General features: G+C 57.4%; 1 protein-coding gene across 2 annotated transcripts in view; it reads right to left on the reverse strand.

The window, feature by feature from the left end:
• Window positions 1–5,801: 5,801 nt before the first annotated feature.
• The window catches only part of ACOX3 (acyl-CoA oxidase 3, pristanoyl), a 40,634-nt gene continuing 19,385 nt past the window's right edge, over window positions 5,802–27,050 (reverse strand). For both annotated transcript variants that reach the window (XM_021677705.1, XM_021677706.2), the window contains exons 10-18: window positions 25,706–25,828; window positions 24,067–24,187; window positions 21,369–21,491; window positions 21,094–21,207; window positions 15,861–15,976; window positions 12,291–12,465; window positions 11,061–11,128; window positions 9,011–9,097; window positions 5,802–6,342 (exon numbers count right to left, since the gene is read on the reverse strand). In XM_021677705.1, coding sequence (XP_021533380.1) covers window positions 6,223–6,342; window positions 9,011–9,097; window positions 11,061–11,128; window positions 12,291–12,465; window positions 15,861–15,976; window positions 21,094–21,207; window positions 21,369–21,491; window positions 24,067–24,187; window positions 25,706–25,828 — 1,047 coding nt within the window. In that variant the 3' untranslated portion in view covers window positions 5,802–6,222. The remainder of the gene's footprint in view (window positions 6,343–9,010; window positions 9,098–11,060; window positions 11,129–12,290; window positions 12,466–15,860; window positions 15,977–21,093; window positions 21,208–21,368; window positions 21,492–24,066; window positions 24,188–25,705; window positions 25,829–27,050) is intronic.

Below are 27,050 nucleotides of genomic sequence, written 5' to 3' on the forward strand. Positions count from 1 at the left end.
CATCCATCCATCCACTCATCCATCCATCCACTCATCCATCCATCCACTCATCCATCCATCCACTCATCCATCCATCCACCCATCCATCCACACCCACCCATCCATCCATCCACTTATCCATCCATGCCTCCCTCCAGTGCTTGCCAAGCACTTCCCATGAGTGGCCTTGTGCTGGGTGCTGAAGACCACAGAGGATTCAGGCCCAGTCTCTGACTTCAACAAGGCTCCAGACTGGTGGGAAGACTGACCACAAACCAAGCAGTGCTATCCAGGGAATCTGGGCTATGACGTGATGAAGGAGGAATGCCATGAAATTCCTTCTGGCGAAAGGGTGATAGCTGCGCAGGGAAAGTGATGGGCTGGTGTAGCTGTGACGCCAGTGGGAAGTGCGTCTCCTGCCAACACTACACCCACGTCCACACAGAAGCACTAAGGAATGACACGGAGAGAGCCAGGCTTGGATGTGGCGCCCAGTGGCCATCCTGGGGTTGGGAAGCCATGTGGGCAGCTGGCAGGAGGCGTCACCCAGGGCTGGAGTGAGCTGTCCACCAGGCCCCTGGCCCTTGATGGCCGGGTGTTGAGGGGTACCCACAAAAAGAACCAAGGGGTGGCCCTCTGTGTAGGCCCAGGATCTACAGAGAAGGGCCAGCCTGAGCCCCAGGAAGCTCGTGCCATGGCCAGCCCGGTCCCTGGAAAAGACCGTCTTTTGGGGTGGGAGGCCTGGAGGCCAAGAGTGGAGCCGACCTCTGGGCACATGTGAGCAGCTAGTGGGAGCACACATCTTGGCGTCTTTGCAAGGGCCATGGGATGGTTTCTCCCCTGTCCCCAGGCCACTGACCTAGCTCCGTTCTCCCCAGAATTCAGGCCCATAGCAGAGGTGGTGGTCCTCAGACTCGGCACATCACAACTTCCCACAGTGCTGAAAGAAATACAGAGTCCTAGGCCCAGCCACAAGGGTCCAGGTCAGCGAGCCGTGGGCCCTCCCACGTGCTTGGGACTACATGACATATTACCTCAATCAGCCCCTGCAACCTGGCAAACAGGAAGGAGCAAATACCTTTAGGGAAGTTAAGAAATGGGCCCAAGCCCTCACAGCCAGCGACCAACCACATAGGACTTGAACCTGGTCCTAACTCCAAAGCTGGTCCTCTTGAGATGCTGCCACCCTCCTCTCCAGGCCGCCAGAAGGATTATTGGGCCAGGGTTTTTAAGGATGATGACCTAAGGAAACATTCCTAAAAACCTATTTTGTTTTTACAAGCCTCACTCTAGAGTGAAGATGAAGAATTTCAAGAGATGTCAGCAATGTTTGCAAATGGCATTAGGGCACCTGGAACACACCCCCGGGGGCAAGTCTCACGTCTGGTTTTCGCACTCCAAGCCTCTGGCCTCTGTAAGACCACAGTCGAGTTTTCTCTTGCAAGCACCGCGGGCCTCCTTGCTCAAGAGACTGGCAAACCTACTCCTAGGAGTAGGAATAACCGTGCTCACGCGCCATTTCACGGGACCAGCACTGCCTTCCTCTGGGCATCACGAAGCTTGAGCCACCTCCCTGGGCCACCGGGCAGTCTGGCAGGATAGGAACCACCTGAGTTCAGTCCTCGCGCTGGAAGGGAAACAGGGTGAGGGAGCTTTCCCGGCAGTTCGTAGGAACATGGGTCCCCCTGAGCCTTCCTGACCTCCTGGACTCAGGATCAAGGCCACAGCCCAAGAAAAGTCCCCGGGTATCGGTTTCAGGGACCGCAAGTGGCTGTGAGTGAACATGAAAGCAAACCAAGGGCCGCGTGGGATTGCTGGGCTGCACCGCGTGGCCAGGAGTCCCCTGTCCGGAGACGGAGGATGTCTTCCTGCACCCTGTGGAGAGTGGACCTGCCACGGATGTAGCCAGGAGCCACAGGCTGAGCCGTTCTGCGGGTGTCCGGGGCCGGTCCGGTGCTGGGGCTCCATGTGGCGGGTATGTGGGCCCAGGTTGCCGGTCATGAGCGGTTAGGCAGCCAGTGGCTCACGCACCCGGAGGCCACTGCCTGAAGCCGTGTGGCCTCCTGTTGTCTTTGGATGGGGCCCACCGTCCGGCAGGACACGCTCCCCATGGAGTCTGGGGAATGTCCAAACAGCTGCATGAGCCAAGTAGCACAGAAAGGAACCTTGTAACTAAGATGCACACCCTTGCGTGGTGCCCGGTGTGTGGGTGGGTGCTGAGTAAACACTGACTTCGTGGAAGGGGTGGTCCCAAGGGCAAGACCACCTTCAATCTTTCGTGGGGGATAAAAAGACTGGGAGAAAGGTGACTAGAGCTGAGGCCAGGCTATCAGAAGCACATCAAAAGTCCCCAAATGTCAATGATGCAGCCCCATGATAACAGAGGGCCCAACGGCCACCAAGAACCTTAGTGGCCACAAGGAAGACCTCAATCCCAAGATGTTAATGGGCTCTTGAGAATGATCATGGGGTTTGGGCTGGTTTTTACTGTCTTCTTTATGCTCTGGTGGTTTCCATTTATATCCGCCCAGCCGGCCCCACAGAGCCTCGGGAGGCTGGCTCCTAGTTTGCACCCAAGGGGGAAGACTCCCAGTCCACAGTCTTTGTCCTCGGGGAGTCGGATTTCCAGCCATGAGCACGCGCCTGTGTATGTGGCCCAGATAGAAGGTCCCTGGCTTGGTCCTCTGCCTTTGTCTGTCTTTGCAGCCCATCCCGCACACAGCATCACACCGATGCAAACCCCTGAAGGCAAACCCTGAATGTCTGAGACCGGACAGTGGGGGCCACCGCCACCTGTGAGGAGACTGTTCCAGCAGGACCAGCAGACGCTAGCCAGGAAGGTTAAATGACTGGTAAAAGTTTTGGAAAGATAATGGCCAAACCATCACTATTTGCCAATGACATATAAGGAAAACCCAAGAGAATCAACATAAGACTATTATAACTAAGGTTTTTAAAAAAGTGACCAGTTACAAAGTAAATATATCAAAGCAAGATAGCTTCTTATTAAAAACAACATGAATAAAAGGTCTTAGATGGGAAGACTACTCACCATAAAGATATAAATTCTCCTGATAGTAATCTATAGATTAAATGAAACCCCAAATTCCAAAAATTCTTTCATTAATCTCGAGAAGGGAGAGCACCAAACTTCACAAAATAATACCAAAGTTGGCACATCTAAGACATTTTTTTCAAGAGACGAGAGAGGTTTTGCCTGCTCCAAAGGATACTGAAAAGTATGAAAGCCACAATAATGGAAACCGTAGGAGCTGATGTGAGAAAAGACACTAAAAGAGAAAAAGGCAGAAATGGGCCCGGGAGTGTCTGTGATTCTGGCATTTGCTGCAGGTGGCACTTCCAGTTAGGGCCAGCCATCTGGAATCCCTACCTCACACCGTATCTCAAAATCAACTCCTGGTCAACTCAGTACTGTGATACACTCTAGAGAAACAGATGAAAGTAGAAATAATCTTGGTGTGGGAGAGAACGTTCCAAGCATGACCTCAAAGGACGAAGCAGAAAAGATTCTTAGTTTTATATAAGATTTCAAATTTTATTTTAAACTTCATGTTAAATCAAAAAGAAAAAAATTAATACAATCAAAAGGCAAAAGATAAATGAGGGAAAGTAATAGATAATATGTATGTCCCAGGTTTATTCTTCTTAATATGTAAAAACTATTTTTAAAATCAACAAAATATTGTGAAAACTAAAGGCTCCATTAGGCAAAAAGCGAGAAGCGGCAATCATCACAGAGCACATAGAGATAGCCTATAAATAGTTGGGGAGACATGTTCAGCCTCCGTAGGGTGCAGGGAAGAGTGCATCTGCCCAGGAGACGCCAGTGTTCCTTAACCGCCCAGACTGGAACCGGGAGGACACCGCTGGGAAGGGCAACGGAGCGGGAAAGGCAGGTGCCTTCCTGGGCACGGTGTGATAATGTGGAGACATCTCAAGCACTGACCATCTGCGGGCCAGGCCCGTGTGCTGTGCTTTCCTTGCTAGCCCATTTCAATGCTGACAAGTGTGGAATGAGGTGGATTCAGTCGTTCGTGCTGTTTCATCAGGGGTGCCGCCTGGTCCTGCCTGGCTCTCATCCTGTGCTTGTCCACGCTGGCTGTGCCACCTCTGACTCGGTGCTGGTATCACAAGCCCCTCCCTCAAGGTGCTGGTCCCAGCAGGCCAGCTTCCAGGAGCTGACCCATGCACAGAGCCACTCCGAGCAGAAACTAACTCTCCACGTCCCTCAGGAGGCTTGTTAAGCTTGTACATTCGTGCTGCTCAGCAGGGGAAGCGCCTGAGAAACACCCTTCAGCAGGAAAAGGAGTCTAGAGGATGGCCCCACACTCTGTTAGGAAAATCACACACACACACGAGTGCACAAACACACAGAGGGCCTCAGGAATGGGGCGCTCCAGCACGCCACCAGAGGTGGGATGAACTGTCCACCAGGCCCCAAGCAGTGGGGACAGGACAGTCAACATTTTGGCCTCAGAGTGGCATGGGGCAAACCCGGCACGAACCCAGGACGACAATGAACCCAATTCTGTGCCCTCTGGCCCCAAAGGAAATGACATGTAAGCAGTGGTTATGGCTGAGAGTGGAGCTGTGGCATTTTCCTCTTTGACGCTTTCTACATTCCTGAAATAGTGCCCGATGGCCATGTGCTGGCTTCACGGCTGGCGTCTGCAGCCTGTAGGGCATGCCAGCTGCCGTCCATCACTCCCGGAGGACGGGCACGATGATGCAAACAAGTCCTCCAAGAACCTGTCCGCGGGACGCTAACAGCTGAATGAGCCACGGCCCTCGGCACAGCTCGCTGGACCCAGGACAGCTTCTTGCAGCTGCTGGTAGGAAACGCCCACCCAGAGGTATATTACCCTCGGGTGGGAGTTCCCCACAGTTAAAACTATGACCCTGACACTACCAAGGGCCCGCTCTGTGCCGGCCCTGTGCTGGGCCGAGGACATCGGGATGGTCGTGCGTGCGCTCTGGGCCGGACAACTTCCTGGCTGTGTTTGGGCCATGGCGGTGACTGAGGCTTTCAGGGTCAGTTTTCTTACCTGTAAAATGGGCATGTTAGTATGACTGCCCTCACCTGGCTGTCTGAGGGTCCAGGAATGGTGACAACAAAGTCCCTGCATACAGTAAGTGCTCAATAAAAGCAGCTCCTCTTACCCAGTCACTTGCTCCTGGCTGCCCTTCGGGGCCCGGGGTGGGGTTGGGTTCCCCTTTTCTAGGTGTGGTAACTGAGGCTTGAGAAGTCAAGGAACCACTCTGGCAGTTCCCAAAGCTAGAAATTCAGTCTTTAAAAACAGGTCCTGCCCTGCCCTTCCTGTGCTTGGAGGCTCGGAGCTTCGGAAGCAAGAAGCCATCCCTGGTCCCCTGGCACCGCCTGTGGTCCTCGGGCGCCCGGGTCATGTTTGCCTGCTCTGCTCCAAGGTGACAGAGCAGATGCTGATGACAGAGAGGACTCAGCGAGCCGGTCGTGCTGAGCAGGGACCCACGAGTGACCACCTGGGGGTCCGCCCCCCTCTGACCTGGTCTGTGCCGGAAGGCAGGCGCACTCGCCTACGGGGCCAGGCGGGGAGCCGCTGAGCAGCACGGGCCATACTGCCGATGGCAGAACAGCCGGATCCAAACTGCAAACCGGGATGAAGGAACGAGCGTGCGGCCCGGCAGCTCAGCACCCTAAACTGACCAGACTCATGTGACGCATTTATTTTCTTTGGAAACATTTCCTTGATGAAAACTGCAATTTCCACACAGAATGGATTTTCTTCTCCTTAGAAATCTCAAATTACATCACTCAGGTAAGCTTAAAATAGGATTTAATTACACGATAAAGTCAAAGCAGTTAACAAAGAATCAGATTGGCATCATTGAGCACTAGTGAAGCAGAGCTTTGGAAGAAATCTCAGAATGCGGAAGATCATCAGACCAGAAAGCCCCTGATTGTGAGCACGTGGCCTCCTCTCTGGCATGTGAACGCAGCACGTGCAAAGTCCTAATTATCAAAAAAAGAGTCCATCGGGAAGAGGTGATCATACGGATTTTCTCTGCACATCTGGCGGAGGCACCTGCCCTGTGCCTTTTGCGGGGAGCCCTCCCCGGGCGGGTATGAACACAGGTGCGTTCAGAAAGGGGCAGCGTTTCCATATCGTCTGGAACTAGGATCTGAGGTCCCCGTCTCCATCAGCTGGACCAGCTTACCTAGATTGAGCTGAACGTGCCGCGTGACTACAGCTTTGATTTCAAACTTCCTATACGGGGCTTATGGACGGAAAACTCCGACCACCATGATGGCCTCTCCAGCACTCTGCTTTCCAGAAGGACAGCAGTCCAGAGGTTTTTATAGAGCTACAAAAAATAAGCACATACATGAATAATAAACAAGGTTCCTCACACAGCCGAGGGGACAGACACAGATCCCCTCATATGCTTTTGCTGAAAACACAGAAAATCCTCTGGTCACTTTTTAGAAAATTTTAAGATGATTTAATTTACATCCATCTTTTTTTCTCACAGAAAACAACTGGAAACACATAATACTTTAAAACACGCTTAGGGTGACAGCTTTGTACGTGTCCTTTTCTCTGTGCACTCTCGTAGGGGGAGGCCCGCAGGGTTGTGCAGGTGAGCGCTAGCTGTCTGCTCTGACACGTGCCCCCTCCCCTGCGCAGCTGGGGGGGTGCCTGCACATGGGCCCCATCCGCCTGCACGTCTGGGCCAGTGGGCGACCTCCTCCAGCATGCTCACAGCAAACCCCTTCTACCGGGCTGCCCCGTGGGGAAAGCAGAGCAGCGTCTATCCTGGAGGAAGGCCATGCACACCGCAGGAGCTTCATCCACCCCAAACACGGCGCCCAGGCTGACAGGTCTCCAGTCCACAGAGCCAGGGAAGGGGCCTCCTATGTACCGGGCTGGCCTTGACAAACTTTACTCTTTTTTTTTGTAAGTAGGCTCCACACCCAACATGGGGCTCGAACTCAACCTGAGATCAAGAGTCGCATGCTTGACCACGGAGCCAGTCAGCTGCTCCTTACTTTGAAGAAGCCAGTGTCCTGCACCTGCTGAGTGCACTCCTGGGCCCCTCCAAATGCTCTGCTTGCACCCCCAGGGACACTCAGCCTCACTCTCTCCGCACAGGTCACATATGGCAATTTGGAACATGATGCTTCATGGAATGATCATCTTAAAAAAGCTCTGTCAGCCGGGTCTGTTCACTTAAAATGCACTTCTCACCTAGCAGCCCCTGGTTACAATGTGTGCCGTATACACCTGCCTGTCAGGTGAGGCCTCGGGATTCCACGGTGGAATCCGGAGCTAGAAAGAGCCTGCAGCTCAGGGACAGGCTCCTGCGCACCAGCCACTCTTTGGCCTGGGGGCCGGGCTGTCTCTGCAGGGCAGTGAGCCGGCGGCCCTGGCTCTTGCACCCGCTAACACTCCCGGGGACTCAGGGCCTCTCATGATGCCATGTCCAGGTCCTCCTCAAGTGCATGTCAGCTGGATGCCTGGTAAGTGCCCCCATGGGCAGGTCAGCCTCAGCCCCCCGCCTTATTGGCACGTCCTCCTGCGTGCACCCACTGGGGCCCGGGCCACACTGGGGACTGAGGTCCGGTCTCCTGTCTTCTCTCCAGGTGGTAAATCTCTACCCACATCCTGGCTCTGCTGTTTCCTGGCTGGGCAGCTGTGGGCAGGCCACCTGGCTTTTCTGGATGTCGGGTTTCTCCCTGGCAAAGCGGCTGTGTAACAGACACCGTGTGGCAGGGGGCTAGAGGACAGCGGGCCTCTGTCCCCACACCGGCCTGGGGACTTCTTCTGTCCTGCCCACCCCAGGGCCCAGTACACCATCCCAACCCCAGGTGTGGCCTGGGCCAGGCCACAGCCAGGGCACCTGCTTGCTTCCCTGGAGAAGTCTGTTCCCCTGAGCACACATGGAGGGCTCCTGCCCCCTTACGTTCAGTCTCCACTGAAACAGAGCCTGAGTTGAAAGCAGGTGTTTCAGCACAAAGAACATGGCCTTGGGGGTCGGGGTCAGGTGGGGTCCCGGTCTGTGAGACCTCAGGCGAGTGGTAACACTGCAACAACAAGCTGTAGGTGGTGCACTCCTGGAAGGCACTGAGCAGACCCGTGAGCATCCTGCAGCACGCGGGATAGGAGTGGGCTCAGGAACGAGCATAGCAACGGTCCCATGGCAGGACAAAGTGGGGGCACCTGCCTGGGGGCGACACTTGGGCTGGAGGCCAGGGAAGGGCTGAGAGGCAGCGTTCTGCTCAGGTGCAATGTGGAAGTGCTCCAGGCAGAGGGACAGCAGGTACAAAGGCCCTGTGGTGGGGAGGCCTAGTGTAATAGAAGAACAGAGGGGGACAGTCAGGCTGGAGTCCAGCAGGCAGGAGGAGCACAGCATAAAATGACCCTGCAGAACCAGGCAGACAGAGGTCAGGCTGCCTGGACTGGGGGTGTGGGAAGGGAAGTGCATACAGGTTTGGGGATGAGGGATGGTGGTGGAGCGCTCAGCAGAGGAGTGACCTGACAAGATCACTTGAAGAAATCATTCTGGAGCATAGCACGGCAAGAGAGATCAGGGAGCCAAGCGGGGGCTGCTGGGAAGTGAAAGTACCAGGGGTGAATGGTCGGTTGACAGAAAGGGTCAGGGTCCTGCACTGTGAGATGTCAGGAAGACCCAGCACTGGGAACGGCCCCTGGGGGTGTGAGAACAAGCGGACCGCCGCAGGGCCCCCGCACTCGACAGGGGCTTGTGCTGATCCCAGCACCCCGGCCCTAGGAGGGCGGTGCCGCCAGCCCACATCTCCCGGGAAGGCGGGCTGGGGTGAGGCTAACTCGCCCCAGACCACCCTGACCTCTCCTGGCTCCTCCCTCCACCGCTGCCTGAGTGGAGCACGTTCCGGAAGGCGCCAGGGCGCTCCTGGCCCATGCCACCATCCCGGGCTCGGCAACAACCACCAGCACCCCCAGAGCACCCCCCACTGGTGCTCGGATACACGGCGTTTCCCACCCGGCCTCACCTCACCGTCGGCTCTGCCAATCGGGGAGTCCAGGACAAAGTCGGGAGGGGCGATCACGTCCACCAGGGCAACCGCATCGTCTTTCAGCTGTTGGAAAACAAAGTCCATTCGCTTGGCAATCCCCAGAAATCTCCATGGCGACCGCTGAGAAACAGAGTGCTGGCCGTTTGTTGCTACAACCCGCTAGCAACAGTAACCCCAGCAGGAGCGTGCGCGGCTTGGTTACTAACGCATTATCTTTCCGTTGGCCTGCATCACAGATTCCCTTGGTGTGTGTCTGAATATTTTCTCCATGTTGCTAATCACTCAAGACTTCCAGTGCATTAGCTGTTTTTCAATAAGGTAGGGGCTGCTCGTAAAAGCGGCTCAGCAGCTCAGCTCACTAACCAGCAGGCATCCTCAGGTTTGTGTCTGAATCCTGCCCAATCTGGGCAGCTGCCGTTCCAGCAGAGGAAAACATGTCCGGAAAAAATGTGCCAGGGAAGGTGTTTATGGGCACCTGGGAAAGCCGTCCTACCAAGGCTGTCTGGTGTGCAGAGGTTTTATGACGCCCCTGTCCCCTCGTGCAAGTGGTTCTTCAATAGGACACGTGGAATTTATGGGAGAAGATTCCCAAGGACTTTCTTGAAATGCAAAAACATTGTTTTTTTTTTTTAAATAATTGCAAAGTGCCTTGGCTGCACCTGGAGTGGGACGGTTTCGGCAACGCAGACGGAAAGCACCTGGCTGGCTCGGAATAACCCAGTCCACACAAGAGAGGAGAGGAGCACATCTTCGTGGCTCGGGTGCTGCTCATTAGGATACCTGCTCCCTCACTCCACGGCCACGTGCCCTCTGCCCCTCGGCTCACAGATAAACAAGTCTGCCCACTTCAGATGGAACCATCAGCACAGCAAGGCCCCTTGTCTAGATAGGGGTCAGCACACCTGCCATATAACAGCAGGAAATGGTCCGGCTCAGTGGCCACCTCTGCCGAGGCCACACCAACACACCCACAGACGATGCACGAGTGAACTGCTGGACGGGGCTTGCACCCCCTCCACCTGTCTGACCCAGGCCCCCCGGAGTGACCACAAGGACCTGGGCCTCCCCGGTGGCGGACGGAGTCGAGGCATCCGGGGCATGACTATGCATGCGACCACCTGCCTGCCTGGGCCACAGCCGCCAGGTGCAGGTCCCGGGGGACGCAGCTGTTTGAGAGCAAGGGGAACACACCCAGGAAACTCTCCAGTTACTGGTTTTACTGGGCGGAGAGTACGCGTGGCCACACATGGGTGCGGTGTGGTCACAGATGCACGCCGATCCAGAACCCCCAGAGACTGAGGGATGGCCACTGGCGAGCTGAGTCTGGGGAGAGGTTTGAAAACCAGTCAGAGGTGCTGCCTGGAACCACATCGACTCTGAGCTCCAAGAGGGAGAAATGGAGCGGCATGTCGCCGGTCATTTGAGACACCTTATAAAAGGGTTTCCTGCCATCAAGAGGAGAGACGACTCTGCTAAGGACAGTTGCCTAGTTCAGGGGGACCAGCACATGAGGCCCTTCAAGTGTTGCTGGTGACAATCAAAGACCAACACCTCAGTCACACGGGCCCCTTTCCATGGCCGACAGCCGTGGGGATACAGTGACTGATGAGACGGCACAGCTCTGGACATGTCCACCCCTGTAGAAAGGCCCACTGGACAGAGCACCACTAGAGCATAGGGTGGGGGTTTGGCCCACGTGACCTTTCTGTGATAAAGGTGAAAGAATGCCATACACAAGAAAAATACCATGAAATGAATTTAAGCCGGAGGCCGAGTCCCTGGAAAGCTTGAGAGAATTACCAGGGTGGCTGTAAACAGTGCATTACAGAGTACAGACTCTAAGACATTCTCTAAAAGTTACTCTCTGCCTAAGATTCCTGACATAGGCATATTTTCTTGTAATCTTCCTGTTTTTGCTCAGCGTTGCACACACACGAATGTGTGCAAAGCAAAGGCGTGTGCCATTATTAAGTGGTTACATGTAACGCGGGGGAATCGTGATGACACGAGAGTGATCGCAGCTCACCTGTGAGCACAGGTCCAGGATGGCGTTCTGGATCATTTTACCTGCTTGCTCACCAGAAAAGTAGCCACCTGTAAGCACAGCACTGGTTACACTGGGGCCTGGTACCCCACATCCACGTTAGCCGCCCAGGTGCTTTATGTGAGGTCTCCCAGCTGCGGGAACATGCTGGCCGGGGCCAGGGTTCCCGTGTCCCTTTCCCATCGCTGTGCATGCACCAGGAGGTCACGGCCAGGCCAGGAGAGCTCCTCGACCACCACCAACCATGATCAGCCCACCTCCACCACCATCATCATCAACACCACCACCTGCACCACCACCACCACCATCGTGGGCTTGCCATGGCATCTTGCGGGCCCCAAGGCCATGGCCTGTGCATCTGACAGCACATTTGCTGCAGAATCTTTTGTTTGATTTTTGTGAAAGAAACTGTCCATCCCTTGGAATTGTCATGTCTTAGCACACGGGCCCCTGCCCTGCACCTTGCCACTCCCTGGGTCCGAAGCCCGCTCTCCCCTTGTAAACCTAGCCACGTGCTCTCACCACCTCTGTGGGGCAACACCAGCCCTGAGGGGGAAAACCTGGTTCTTGGCGAGGGGAGCAGGACAAACAGTCTTACTCTTCAGAAAGCCAAGATACACACACAGGATGAGAACAGATATACAGGCTGTCATAGCATTAACATGTCTCGGGGGAAATTAGAGAAAATGGTCTAAAAATGCTCCTTAGAAGGACAATAATGAAAACAGATTGAGAAATCCAGGCTTACCCCATTTTCATCAATCTTCTGGGAATCAGCCCCCACACCACCTCCTCCAGGAAGCCCCCCTGGGTCCTCAGGCTGGGCATTCCTAAGAGTGCTTCCCAGCAGCCTGGGCTCGTGTCTATCTGGGTCCCATGGGCCGGGAGGCATGGGCTTCAGCTCACTATAGACCAGCTCCCTGCCTAGCTAACGTGGGCCTCCTGGAAATATTCTCTGAACTGGAAACAGACTTCAAAGGGCCCTGGACGAAAGGGAAATGTCCTGTCCTGATGCCGCCTTTCTTACCGTGGAGTCTAGGCTCCTCATCTGCCCACAGGCTCCCCCAGCCTGTGAGGAATGCCCAGTGAATGCACATGGAGGTAATACCTCACGAGAAAGGCCAAGTCTCCTGGCTAGGACGCGGCTGGAATCCCCGGGCAGGACCGGGCGGGACAGGACGGGGGGGCAGGTGCCCACCGTAGGGGCCTCACCTTGGTAAAGCAGGGCCGTGTGCTGGCTCAGGGACCACAGGGCATAGAGGGCACTGAGCCGCCCCAGCACGGCCCGCAGCGGGGGCGGCACGTGGGGCTGGTGCGTGTACTCGTGGAACCTCCGCACCACCGTGAGCTCCAGGAACGCCAGGGCCAAGGGATGGCAGTGGTATACCTTAAAACAAAACACAACACAGGGCCGCCGACCCCCGTGAGCCGGCAGCTGGGGCCCCGGTTACAGCCTGCGGGGGGCGGTGGAAGAAACCGCTGGGCACACAGGCCAGGGTGGGAGCTCCAGCGCACGTCCCCGGGCAGGACAATGACACCAAATGAAGTCGTGCACGGAGGGGGCACGGCATGAGCATCACCTGTGTGCAAACACCGCAGGAAGGCCAGCGGCCAGAGAAAGCTGAGGCCGAGGCCGGGGTCCATGCGCTCCACGACCTGGGGAAGGCCAGTGGCCGCTCCCAGCTCGGCCCCACCTGACACGTACAGGGACAACCGTGCCGGGCCCTGCGGCTCAGACACGGGACCATTCCCAGCCGGCCTGCAGGTGCAGGAGTTCTGACGCCTGCTGTGTTTGTGGGAGCAGGAGGCCTCGGCCGGTCTTCTGGTCCCGATGTGTCCTTCTTAACCAGCACCCCCCAGAGCCCGCTGAGCATCATCAGCTTCATTAGGTTTTCTTTTCCCGTCTCCACTGTCATTTTACCAGATCTGTTCTGATGAGAAGAACAGCACTCGCGTGGCCTGAGCTGTACTGAGGAGCATGCGGTGCCTTCTGTGTCTACACCCGACCCTGGCTGGCATCTTTGGTTGTCAAAACTCAGGGGTGCTGTTGACACCTTCGTGGGCAGAGGTGGGGTGCTGCTGAGCATCCCACAGCGCACAGGACAGGACCCCCAGGAATTGTCCGTGGATGGTCAGACGGAGCCTCTGCTCCCCCAAGCTCCTCTAGGCAGGGACAGGCAGTGAGGCCGCGGCTCTGCCCGTGGGCTCCTGCAGAGTCCGCTGACCCCCCGGGCCGTGCCGTTTAACTGTCCCCGCGGGGAGTCCAACGTGGCTGAGGGTCAGCTGTCACTCGGAAGCAGCGAACCCGGGACAAGTGCTTGCAGACTGCGAGCGCTCGAGGGCAGTGCCGTCACCTGTGAAGAGTCCGGAGGGCCAGCCCCTGCCCCCAGCCCCTCCCCCTCTCCCGTGAGCCCCCACCCCCACGAAGCCCTAAACCATCAGGTCCAGCTGTTCATTTCTGCTGTGCTCTAATTCCTGAGGATATTTGCACAGGAGCGAATCATGGACACTTCAGGCAAAAAACGAACTCCTCATTGTCCACGTTCAGACCTCAGTTCAGGGCAAAGAGCCAGGGCCTGGGGATGGCGCTGGGTTCCGGGCCAGCCCCAGCACAGCTGAGCCGGGTGACCCAGGGCATGTCTCTTGGCCCCGATTGCCCAATCCATCAGAGAAGATGGCAGGAAACGACCCGTGTCAGGAGCCCCGGGTGCGGTGGGGCGAGGAGAACATGGCTCATCTGCCTTCGGAGGCCAGCAGCTCCGGGCGTATGGGGCCCCACCGCCCACCGTTTTACACATGCTCACTCTGAACACGGGAGAGTACTACTCGGCCAAAAAAGGCAATAAACGCATCTTTTTTTTTTTTTTAAAGAACCTACTGTGTGCGGCCGGCTTGCAGTAGGTGCACAGCAAGGGGCAGCTGTTCAGGGGTGGGCAGGAGGGGATGCGAGATAAATGCGCTCCCCCATGAGTCAGAGTCAGCACGCTCTGTATTTTCACGGAAAAGCCGCCCCTAACCGCCCCACAGGGCAGAGCAGCTCCCGCCCCCACGACCCGCCGGACACCATCCTTCCCCTGCACGGCCCGGGTCGTGCTCGGCGACCGCTGTGCCGACACTGGTTCCCCGGCCAAGAGCCCTTCCCCGGCGGGACGCCCTGCCGGTCCCGCCACATGTGCGTCCCCAGCCTGCAGCCTATCTCCGGACTTTGTTTATAGAAATGGTGAGCGTTGACACAGTCACATCTGACCACTTTTTCTTTTTTACGGCTTCTGGTTTCCTGTCTCAAGAAGGCGCGTCCCATGCCGAGGCTACACACGCATTCTCTCTGAAATTTTCCTCTCGTGCCCAGTTGCTGCTCAGGTCACCGTATGGGAAGGGGCTGTGTCCTCCTGGGGTGTCCGTGAGCGTCCAGCCCAGGCCGTGAGAGCTGACCCAGGGCTTGCTCTTCGCAGGCTCTGGGATCAGAGCCAGGTGAGGCTGGCCTCTCCTGACCTTTTCTGCCGTGTGACTCACTGAAGTGCTGCCACGGAGTGCTTTAACGAAGGCGTAAAGGTGAATTATTTCTAAAACGGCTGAGCCCCTGCTTGAGGTCCGGTGTCAGGGTGCCGGGCACGGGCCAGCAGGCAGGCGTGCAGAGGGACGGCACGGAGACCCACAGCCACCTCCAGGCAGCTCTTTGGGATTCGGATGCAGCGGGAATGGGTGCCTCTTGTGCCCTCCATCTCTTTGGGGCCTTGGCTTGTGACTCTAGGGAGGCCCTCGACTTCCACTTCCGAGTGACAGCCTGATGGGCAGGGAAAGGGGTGACATGGGACAGGCTAATCCACCCCCGTCAGTGTCCTAACACTAAGCCTGCTGTGGCCCCAGCCGTTCCGGAAGGATCCTTGCCACGCCTCCTACTTTGGTCGCCGTGGCACTGAGCTCAAGTTTACTGATGGGGGCCACCTGCTGAATTCCTATAAGTCCTGGGTTCCAGTTATCCATCCAGGCCTTTCCAGTCAAGACGCCATCCTGTTCCTCACTTGCACACCTGGGGCAGGTGTGTCCAGCAGGTCCCTGGAGACACCGCTGGCTTTGCTCCTGACCACGTCCACCCAAGCACTGAAGCTGCCCATCACAGTGTAACGGGAGGGGTCGGGGTTCATTCAGAGGAGACGGGCAGACGTAGATGCTGAGTTCTCAGAGGACATGAAATGAGCCTCACAAAACAAGGCCAAGAAGGAATGACACCAGTTCTACAAACTTCTTATGTTTCCTTTATCCGTGGCCTCCCAAACGACAGCCGTCACCCCAGATGGACTGGATGTATGGGTCACAACAGGCCAGATCCTGATGCCAGGAGGTGTTTTAGAGCAGGCTGCCTTTGTGCGGTAGGTTCCGGAATGTGGGAGCCAGCCCAGTCCAAGCATGAGAACCAAAGCCACCCTGGGACCATTTCCACCAAGGCTCCCCGAGAAGGGCAGTAATGCCCCGAGAGAAAGCAAGTGTGACCTCGCGTGTCACCAAGCCGCCGCCGGTCGGCTGAGAGGGACCAGGGCTGGGGCCCCACAACCCAGCGTCCCCGCTCCAGCCGCGGCCAGACGCCGCCGCGCACCTTGAACACAACACCCACAGTCCAGTGAGGTCCCTGCAGCAGACCAAGGTGCAGAGAAGCCACGCTCCCGTGGTCACAGGGGCCGGAGGGCTCGGCCGCCACCACCACGACAGGCAGCTTACCGAGGCCACGGCAGTGCAGGAATTGGGAGTGAATCAAACAAGTGATTTTTTAAAACAGACATATACCTGACTGTTGTTTCTTGCTTCAAAGTCATTGCTTCCTGATCTTTTCTCTTGATTTAATTTCTGATAACTCTCACGGAGCAGGTAACAAACCAACCACTCGTAAGCCGCCAGGGGAACTTCAAAACAAGAAACAGAAAAACCAAAAGTAACCATAGAGCATCTACCATCTGCAGAGCACTCCCCCGGGATGGGCAGATGGGCAGCTCGCGGGCACCGAGCCACCTTCGGGACGAGTCTGTGAAACATGGACACGCGAGGGCACTCTGCGTTCCACACTGTTCCAGCAACCAGAGGCCAGGGGGCCACGGAGCCACCTTTGGGGTGAGCGCCTTGTTTGGGAGGGCTGCAAATTCTGGCTGGGGCTCATGTGCTTCATCTGCTGGGACACGGTACATCCCCTCAGTGTCACGGATTCGCGGGGACAGCAGGGCACCTTTGCGGCAGAGGACGGGCAGGCGGCAGGAGGAAGGGGTGCCCGTTCCCTGGCCAGCCCAGCCCTCGGCCTCCCTGGGGCTGGAGGGCAGCTGAGCTGGGCGTTCTCACTGGCTCCCAAGGAGCTCTGAGGGAGGAGACAGAGTGCAGACATACGGGCCAGCGCTGGAAGGGGTAGAAGGAAGACCCACTGGAGAGGCTGCAGGGTGCCCCCCCGACCCCTGTCCTCTCCCTGCCCCTAGCGCTGTGCCACGTCTGTGGGCCCCTCTCCTCCTCATCACGTCTCCGCCAGGGCTGATGCTGACACAGCATATCCTACGGACCAGGCAGGTTCCAAACTCCCCAGAACACCCTGCCACACAGAGCTGTTACCACCCTCCCGAGGAGGACCTGGGGCACAGAGGGAGTGGGCAGGAGTCGCCTGACCTGGACACACAGCCCCGAGTCCACACTTTCACGCCCCCCCCCACCCCGGCACAGAGTCGGGCACAGAATTGGGCACCGGGGTGAGGCCACAGGGCACGGGGGAGCCCTTCCACTCAGCAGCTGCTCTAGGCTCACAGTTCCCAGGAGGGACCGTGGGGACCTGGCCACACTGGGTCTGGGCCCAAAGCCTGGGCGAAGGGTCCTTGGGATTGCTCCTGCATCACACAGCCCACTCCCGGGAAGAAGACGGGCAGCGCTCTCTGGGGTCCCATCGTGGACCCTCGACTGGATCAGCACAACTGCTCATGGACTGCAGTTTCTCTGAGGTCTCCTCTCACAGCTGTCCTCAGTCCAGAGTCCTGCCATGCATGGTAGCTCCAACGGGAGCCCCAAAAGACATGCTCACGTCCTGCCCCAAACCTGTGAACGTCTTTCTCAGGAAAAGGCAGACGTAATCAGAGAGGAGATCCCCCGGGAGTGGGTGGGCCCGAAATCCAACAACGAGTGTCCTACTAGGATCAGAGGAGAGATACACATATGGGCGAGGCCATCGGGGGGACAGGGGTGATGGAGCCCAGGATGCCCGGGGCCCTGACCCACCGTCCCGCCCAAGCCTCTGGAGGGAGCGCAGCCCAGCCCACACCTTCTGTCCAGACTTGCCAGAGAGAAAACATTTGTTTCCGGCCCCGCCCACACTCCCCAGGGGGCACCACCACAGCATCCAATGTCCCCAGACCTGCCTCTCCTGCCCCACCTCCTAGTCCTGGGGCTCCTGGGCACGTCCGCCAGACACTCGACTCCACGAGCGACACCTGAACTCAGCGTCATCCCACCTCTTCGCCCTGACCACTGGGGGCTTCATTCTCACCCAGCCGTCCATCCAGCGAGCCCCTCAAGGCCGGCCAGCCACCTGCTGACCACCTCTCTGGCCTCCCACCCTTCCACTCTCCTCTCCCAGGCTGCCTCTGCCTGGGTCCCCATTTCCTGGCTGATCTCCCCTTCTGAAGCGGGGCTCTGACCTTGGCGTGCCCAGAAAGCAAGGCGTGGATGACTGGCCCCAGCTCCCTGGCTGGCACGGCCCAGGTCTGGGTGTTGCCTGCTGTCTGTCTGTGTTCCCACACCCTAGCACTCTTGTGTGGCTGGATGTCCCCACACGACCTCCTGTAAAGGTACAAGACTGCCAGGGAGCCGGCTGCTGGGGAAACAGCTAAGCTGTGCTGCACCCACAGGGGTGCTCAGAGTGGCAGCCCCGGTGGCCCCCAGCCCCCAGCGCGAGTGAAACACAGCCCAGGCCCTACTAGGCTCAGCATGGGGATGACCACATCCCCCCGTGTACTACAGGGGAAACTGAGGCTCGGAGAGGTGAAGTATCCAGCCCTAAGTCACGCCGACTCCGGAGCCTGAGGTCCCATGACTGCACCACGGGGCCCCACGGAATCACGGATTGCGATGTGGGCCCACTGCTTTACACACATGTGGCTGTTGGAACCTCGTACGCTGAGCCACAATCATTGAGTATTTTTGCAAATCAGCCAACTTGAGAAAAACAAATGGGCCTCATATTGCCAAGTGACAGTGCAGATCCTCAAATGCACAGGAACATTTGTGAGGCCCGTCCTCGGCACGCACGCCTGTGTGTGAATCAGAGGAAGCAGAGAGACATCCGAGGACCCGAGCCGTGCCGGCCTCCCCCCAGATAAACGACTTGTCCCTGAAGGAAAACTCTTGGACCTTCCCAACAGGCTACGCTTGGTCCTGCGCGGTCCCGTGTCTCTGGTCCTACAGAGAGCGAGGCTCGTAAAGATTTCACGGAATCTTTACTACGGATCCCACCGGCTGTGGCCAGGGCTGACACGTGGGGTGGGGGGACCACGGGCCCCGGAGCCGAGGGGCTTGGCCACGTACCACAGGCTCCCTCTCTGCGTGGACGGTGACGTCAGCACCCAGTGTCACTTTCACCAAATGAATTCTGGTTCCATTTTTTTCCTCCAGAAGATGTTTCCACTTTGTTGGATCTTGCAAAAGCCAGGGCTCTCACGGGAAAAACAGATGACGGGGCCTGGCATGCGTCCTGGTGCAGAGGCGCAATGCGCAGGAGGGGGCCCCGCGTGCACGGAGTCCGCGAGGGAGGGGCTGCAGCAGAGTGCCCGGCGTGGCCAGAAGCCGCCAGACGGCTTGTTTACTATTTGGTTTACAATGGGTGATGGTTTTAGGGAAAGAAATTCTGGTTGGGTTGATGTTATGAGAAGCATGAGCTCTTTTTCTAGTGTTTTCTGTAGCAACTGTTGGCTGGGGCGCTCTGAAACCGTCTGAAATAGACCTTTAAGTGTGTCCTGCTTCCTACGGGCACCTTACGAAGGCAGGTGAAGGCCTGCCAGGTGGTTATCGTCAGGAAAGGCATGACAAAATGTGGCAACCAACAAGAAAGAAAGCACTTGTGAGCAGAAACTTCCCAGATGATGATGATGATGAGGGAGGAAGCGGCCGGGACATCGCCCAGCCCGGGTTCTACTCTTGCTCCGACTGCTGGCGTGGACTGGGGTGGACCGGTCGGTGCCACCTGGCCCGGTCTCCTCTCGGGAAGATGGGAGCGGTGTGTGCGGCCCAGCGGGGCCGAGTGGAGAGTGAGGCGGATGCCCTCAGCACCCACAGCTGCTGATGCTGTGATGTCATGGGCTCTCGGCCCCTGACGGGTGGGTGGGCGGTGGCCCCCAGGCCCAGGGGACACTCGCTCTGGGGTCTCCTGATGCAAGGCCAGGTGCTCTCCTCCCATGCCAAAGGCCCTCGGTGGAACAAGGGGCGTGTTCGAGACTCCCGAGATGGCGAGGAGAGCACGCGTGGTCGTGCATACGATGGCGGCCGGTGGTACCGGGCACGGTGCTGAGCACTCCACAGTGTTAGCTCCCATGTCCCGAGGGCCTGACGGAGCGGGTACAGCCAGCAGGCCGAGGCGGGGAAGGGGCGCCCCCTCACTCTCCCGGCAGGTCCCTGGGGGGCTCAGCACAAGGGCAGCTCCTGCCCGGCCCCCCAGGGGTGTGAAGCACGTGGCCTCGGTGCTCACGGGTCAGAGGACGGCGGGATCAGTGACGTTTCAGCTGTGGCTTCAAGTGCTCGGGGGAGGTGCGGGTGCAGGCTCAGGCAGGAGCTCCGTCCCTGCTCCTTCTGCAGGTCTCAGTCCCGCGTGCATCAGGAGGCTTCCAGGGGCTGTCAGGGAGGACGCCGAGCTTCAGAGCACAACAGGCTCGGCCGGACCCGGGCTCTGCGCTTGCACTGTGGACGCGCCGCCGGACCTCCCTGAGCCCGGGCACCGGGGCAGCTGCAGAGGGAGGTGACCCGGGATGGGACCAGTGCCTCAGCAAGCCCCCTCTGCTGGAGCCGCTCCACCCGAGTCCTGGCGGAGCTGGTCCACCCCCTCCGCCGCCGCCGCCACCACCCAGTCCAGGACACCCTCTCCTGCCGTGTCCCTCTGTTCCCACGGTTGCCGGAGCGGCCTTTTCTCCAGAGTAACATTTAAGAGTGAATCGTCACAACGAACACACAGACCCAAGTCGGTGAGCAGCTCTGTTGCTCAGAGTCAAGTGTTTCCCGTGGCCCTGGACGACAGGTGCACCCCAGTGGGTACATCCCTCTCACGGCGCCCCTGTGGCCACCGCATCCTTGTCACTGAGACCCCAGACGGGCTGTCCTGTGCGGGCCACCGCCACACAGCCCCTGCTCCCTGCACCAGGCCCGCCCCCATGGGACTGCAAAGCTGCGTGAGAGCAGGAACCTGGGTCTCGCAGCTCTGCCTCCCAGCCAGGTTGCACACTGATACTTGCAGATCAAAGGGGCGACCAGCATAAGGGCACGTGCCGTCTGTAGATCGAGTACATTCTGCACTGAAAACGCATTTGCTTGTCGTGTGCTGCCTACAGCCCGCGCTCATTTCTCTGAGGATAGACCCCGTGGGGGAGAAGCGGGGTCTCTGCCGTTCCCCCCGTGCATGGCGGCAGGTATCCCATGGTTAGGGTTAGGCGCTCAATAATCACGGCCAAGCACGATGAGCATGGAGCCCAGTGCTGACTGCAGCTGAGCCTGTTTGGGGCTGAGAACGGTGAACGTGCCGCGGGGCGGGAGCCACAGAAGTGAGGCCAGTGAGGCTGGCACGTGCAAAGGCCCTGAGCAGGAGGGCCCCGGGTTCCTGTGAAGACAGCTCAGTCACGGGTCCTGCCACCCAGCGAGGCAGGGATAGGACCCAGAGCCTCTCCCTCTTCATCCTTAGGGAGAGTCAGTGCCTGACTCAGCATCACGCCCAGGGAGGTGCTGGATGAACCCCTGCTGCACAGTGGGCCCCAGGGATCACGACGGGAGGGAAACAGGGAGACGGCATGCTCACCTGAGGAGTCCAGGCAGCTGTCGACGCTGGGGCATGTGAACCTCTGGCCAAGGATATCGGGATAGGCTTGCAGGAAGTCCACAGTCCTCAGAGGGCTCTGGAAGTGAGCGCCACCTACAAGCACACCCAGGACCCAGAGTGACCGGAGCACCCCGGGAGCTGGTCAGTCATGTTTCGTAACACATTTCCTTCCTGCAGACACAGGGGCCTTGTGGGGCGAGCTCCCTCGGCAGGGCTGGGACGGCTTGCCTGCGTGAGCCAGGATGGGGCCTCACCTTGGACGTGGCGTGCCAGCAGGCTGAGCAGATAGCTGCTGGTCTGCTGCAGCAGGATGTTGTTGTCCCCCTCATATGTGCAGTTGGGGTCGTTGTCGTTCCTGAGGTCACCCAGGCGGTTCACTGCAATGAAGCCGCGTGCTTTGTCACTTCAAGTGCGCGTGCAGGGCAGGGACCCCGCCGCTCCCTGGGGGAACCCCAATGTCCCGGCCGGCCTGATGGAGACACAGCACTCCCAGGCTGCCCGGGCCCAACCACACCTCCTCCCTGGCTGGGTCCTCCCAACCTCTCACCCAGCTGCTCCGTCTTCAAGGAGACACGAGTAGCCACGCAGCTGAGCCCGTGAGGCCCGTGGCGCCGGCTTGAGAAATGCCCAGGGTTGCTAGCATATCCCTCTCCCCTGCGGACACTGAGCCTTGTGCGGTCAGCTGCCAGAGCCCTGGTGTGGGGGTCACTGACGGACACTCCAGGGGAGCTGCCTACCCTGCGGGGAACCCATCTTTTTACACAAGAAATTTCAAATATCTCAGGGCGCCTCGGTGGCACCATCGGTTGAGCATCGGACTCTGGATTTCAGCTCAGATCACGATCTCACGTTATGAGATCGAGCCCCGCCTCGGGCTCCACGCTCAGCACAGAGTCTGCTTGGGATTGTCTCTCTCCTCCCTCTGCCCCTCCTGCTTGTGCACGTTCTCTTGCTCGCTCGCTCTCAAAATAAATAAATCTCAAAAAAAAAAAAAAAAAAGAAAAATTTCAACTATCTCAAGACAACTCTCAAGTTTTCTTCTGTTGTCTCTCCTGCCAGTGAAGGGACCTGATTCCTGCACATACTTTATAAGGTACACTTTCTAGACCCTCTCATCTGGGTCTCCTTCCTCTGATGGAGAATGTTCTCCACATGTGAGGCTGGGTGGGACAGGACGAGCCAGATGTTAGAGGAGTGGGATTCCCATGCTCACACGCTGCTGGGTACAGGGCCTGAGAGGGTGTGAGATGTTCTGCAGCAGCCATGGGGCTTGTGGTCACCTGGGACACACTGATCGTTTTCCCCCCCGACCCGCTGCCCCCTGCCACAGACCACTCTACCGAAGCAGCTGGGCGTGACCACTAACAAACAACTCGCAACTGATACTGAACCTGGACCAGGCCCGTCCAATCCACCCCACTGAGCTTGGCCTTGCTGATTTCAGCCCCCCATTAGACCCACGACAGCTGACTTGGGTGTTCGTGTTGTCTGCGGGGCTGCCCGATTCCATTTCGTTATCTCCTTAAAGCCCAATAAAGCAAACTATTTATAGCGTCTCTCTGAGCCGTGACAACAAACAGAAAGTACAGAACGTTGCACAGAGGACGCGACATGTAAGTGCCTCGGGCGCAGCCACGGTCTCCCGTTGGTCCATGGGTAACGGGGAGGCAGCGTGGCGGGAGCCACCCGCACGACAAGAACCTGGGGCGGGTCCTCGCTGAAAGCACGTACTTACCACAGACCATCACCGAGATGGTCCAAGTTGGCAAGAGCCTAAAATGCGTGTGCACTGTCAACTGAAAACAAGGTTTCTGCCGATCCTGCTGTCTGGAGCGCCTGGTGGCCTGCTTGGGCTAACTAGATTTTACCAGTCACTGAACATCGGCACACGGGACGCTCACGAGTAACAGCGGCAACTACAGCAGTACTAAAAGCTCCAACAATAGCCTCAGATAGAAGCAACTGGCTACACGACGTGCCACACGCCCAACGCCGTGCCGACTCACATGACCACGGCAGGAACTGTGTTGGCACACACTATGATCGTCCCCATGTTACAGATAAGGACACTGAGGCCCGCGAGGCTGGCTAGCTGGCCCAGTCGCGTGGCTAGCGGGCATCAGAGCAGAAGCTCGTCCCAGGCCGTCCGCTGCCCACTCTCTCAGCCACACGCCAGCTGCCCAAACAAGGCCAATGCCAGTAAAAACAAACTCCCTTGCTCTAAGTTTAAGAATTTTTCACCAGGACAAAACTTGGTGCCAGATTACTGCCAAGTCATTAAGCAAAGAGTGACAATTCTAAAGAACAGATTATCCACTTTCTTTTTTTTTTTTTTTAAAGATTTTATTTATTCATTTGACAGAGAGAGAGACAGCGAGAGAGAGAACACAGGCAGGGAGAGTGGGAGAGGGAGAAGCAGGCTTCCCACTGAGCAGAGAGCCCGACGTGGGGCTCGATCCCAGGATCCCGGGATCATGACCTGAGCCGAAGGCAGACGCTTAACGACTGAGCCACCCAGGCGCCCACAGATTATCCACTTTCTGCTGGGGTTTTGGCGGGCTCCTTCACACGGCCTCCGCACTGCTCCCCGGCGTGGGGGTCACTGACGGACACTCCAGGGGAGCTGCCTACCCTGCAGGGAACCTCGGGAGACCAAGGAACAGGGGGCAGCAGCAAGTGGAGGTGTCTGTCTAGGCCAGGGGGTCGGCAAAGCTGCTTTGGGAAAGGCCAGCCAGTGAACATTTTAGGCTTGACAGAGACGACTCAACCCGGGTGTCATGCAAACACGGCCACAGAAAATGCATGAACGAATGGGCATGGCCATGTTCCAATAAAACTTTATTCGCGCAAAACCAGCGGTGGCTAACTTCAGCCCACAGGCGGTAGCTTGCTGACCCCTTGAGTCAAAAGTAGGGCTACGGGTAGAAGACCATCACACACTTCCAAACCTACCGGCCAGATAGCCATGTCCTCCGCACGCCTCCCGGCATTCCTGAATTCCCCGCTGGGCGGTCCATGAGGCCAGGGGCTTGCCCGCCGATGCCAAGGCGTGGATCTCACGTCCGAGCTCTGCCTTGGGAGAGGAAATCCAACAAGAACAGGTGAAAAGAGGCTCCGACACCAGAGGTCAGGGGTCACTTCACCCCTAGCGTCAAAGGCTTGCGTCCCCTCTAGTCTAATCCAAGACACCCGACAACTGCAGGAAAAAGAAAGAAACCCAATTTTAGCTGAAAAGGGGAGATTCATCTCAGAGGGGATACACTGTGGTACAAATGGTTTCAGAGCCATGAAAACGGATGGACCTGAACTCTGTGCAGCGAATAAACACCAGGGGCGTAAGGATGATCATAGATGCAGAGCACAGAAGCAACGAGTGCGTTTCGACTCGGTTTATGAGATGCTCCCGAACCCAAAACCAAGCAATATGCTGTGGCAGAAAGAAAAGCAAGAAATCACACAGGAGGTGGAGACAGGGCTCCCCTCCGAGGAGTGGGGCGGGAGGGGACCGGTTCCCAGGAGACTGTGCAGGGGATGGCGATTTCCAGTCAACTCTGCAAGGCTCTCCCCAGCCAGCGTCTCCGGGCCTTATGCGTCTTATAGATATCCTTTTGCTTCTACCTAACGTTTAATAGAAATAATTAAGAGAAAGAGACAAACACACGTCTGCTAAATAGGATGATCCCTTTTACCAGTGTTTTCAACTTGAACTAAGGGCCACTTTTAGGTGCTTCAGTGAAACCCCTGAGTTTCAGAGAGAATAAAGCACGCTTACACTTTATAACATTATTAACAGGAGAATGATTCCAATGTCAGCTGGCAAAAATTTCGGTGACTCATGCTGGGGAAAAACATGTTTAATCCTTGCATTCCCAGGGACCGTGCCTTGCTGAGCAGTGCACCCTGCCGGCCGTCTCCACACCCCCCACCGCCTCCCGACTCCCGGATGTTTGTGCTGAATATTCCAAAATGTGCTAATTTGATACAGGCTTTTTAGGGTGTTGTACATAAGACCAATCTGCAGTATTTCTAATCTGTTTTCAAATGCGTTCCTTGTGATTCACATTTTACTCACACCCAGGAGGCAATGCGGGGGACCATGGAAAGGCGGTTATAAACCGTTGACGCAGAGATCAGCCAAGGATGACTTTACACAGCGGCTAAGCTCAGTGGACGCTCATTTCTGGCATAAATCCTTGACTGTCAATTCCAATCCCGTCAGCTGGGTTCAGACCTTTACAGGGTTGTTTACGAAAGGATCAGAACCATGAAATCTACTGAGGGGCCGGTAATGTGGATTCTGCAAAATCATCATGTTCTCAAAAGGAGGAGGACAGCTGAACTCACAGGCTGGAATCGGAGTCATGTCAGCACATCCTTGAGGATCGGGAATACGGACAGTGCCCAAACTGTCCAAATCCCAGTGAGGATTCCAAGAGGCCTGAGCGGGCGGCCACAGCTAGGAGCCTCTCAGAACCCCACAGGGCCGCCACGGATGGACAGACGTTGTTAGGAAAGACAGGCTGAGTCAGTGCTGTTCGACCTCGGTGAGAGTTAATAACAAACCTGCGGAGAAAAGAGCATCACCTCTCACCTGCCTGGCGCCTTGGTCTGTCCCCATGAGGCCTTGCTGCAGCTCCGCCAAGTCCAGGAAGAGCGATTTGGAGAAGTGGTCTAAGGCATAGGCGGCGGCCAGATAGGGAAGCAAGCGCCATTGCTACAGTCAAGAAGACGCTCGTGTTAACACATCACACGTCCTGGCGGGAAGCCCACCCCGCCCCCGCGGAGAACAGCCTCCCCCCACCCTGCAGAGAAGCCCTCCAGAAGGCCGCTGGCTGTGATGCTCCCAGGAGAGACCAGGGGCAACAGGTCAGGAACAGCAGGATCCTGCTGCTGCAGCCACACGGAACGGGAAGGCCCTCCACCCTGACGCGCTTCCGACCCAGCCAGTCCGACCCCTGCCCAGCTCTCACCCACGGGCGCTGCCTTCTGCGCACTGCGCTCACCGTCTCCGCACACGGATTCCTGGGGCCTGTCAGCCCACCTCCGACTAAGGAAACCAGCCTACCGCGCTGGCACGCGGGGCGGGACGGGTGATAGCTTGTGCTTCCTGTGCCTACCAGGGCTCAGGCAGTCACCCCTCAGCCAGATGGGGACACTGAGGCTCGCAGGGAGCTGGAGGTCCCCCGAAGGCAGGGGGCGGTCTCTTGCACATGCACCGCTGCATGGACGGGAGGGGCGTTGAGGAAAAAGCAGGCAAGGGCCCGGGAAGCTGTCACCGCCACCGCCGCCACCGCCACCATCTATCGCTTACTGCGTGCTGAAGGCCAGACACCCTGCGGGCTGCTTTCCACGGACTAATGTATTTAATCCTCACAACCAGCCCATAAGGAGGTATTATCAGCTCTAGTTTATTAACAAGGTAGCCAGAACACAGAGAGGTGAGGTACCTCGCCCAAGGGCGCACAGACAGTAGGGTGGAGCGGGGTCAGGAGCCCAAGCACGTGGCTCCAGGGGGCTCTCTGACCACTGCGCCAGCCTTGACCTCACAAAGGCCACGGGATTTGTGGTGGAGGGGACAATGTGTGCCCCACAGTCATGAACCAGATATTCTGCTTCTCCTCATTTATTCTTAAAACAGGCTGGCAACCATGGTAAGAAATGTTAGAAAAAACTGGGATTCTGTTACGATTCCCTCAAGCTCTCACTCGAACGCACCTGTGCCTACACAGAGCTTGGCCGAAAAGCGGGCCAGACTTGCGACTGAACTCAGACAGGAACCCCGTTCGACCCTCAATGCCCCCTCGCCACCATGAACTGGGAACAGCAACCCCAGCCCACCTGGTGAAAGCCAAGCGTGTGAGGAGGTGTGAAGGCCAGGTGTGTGAGGAAATCCTGAAGCCTAGGTGTGGGAGGAAGGGCTGAAGGCCAGGTGTGTG

The sequence above is a fragment of the Neomonachus schauinslandi genome, chromosome 2 (genome assembly GCF_002201575.2).
Source record: "Neomonachus schauinslandi chromosome 2, ASM220157v2, whole genome shotgun sequence".
Lineage (NCBI taxonomy): Eukaryota > Metazoa > Chordata > Mammalia > Carnivora > Phocidae > Neomonachus > Neomonachus schauinslandi.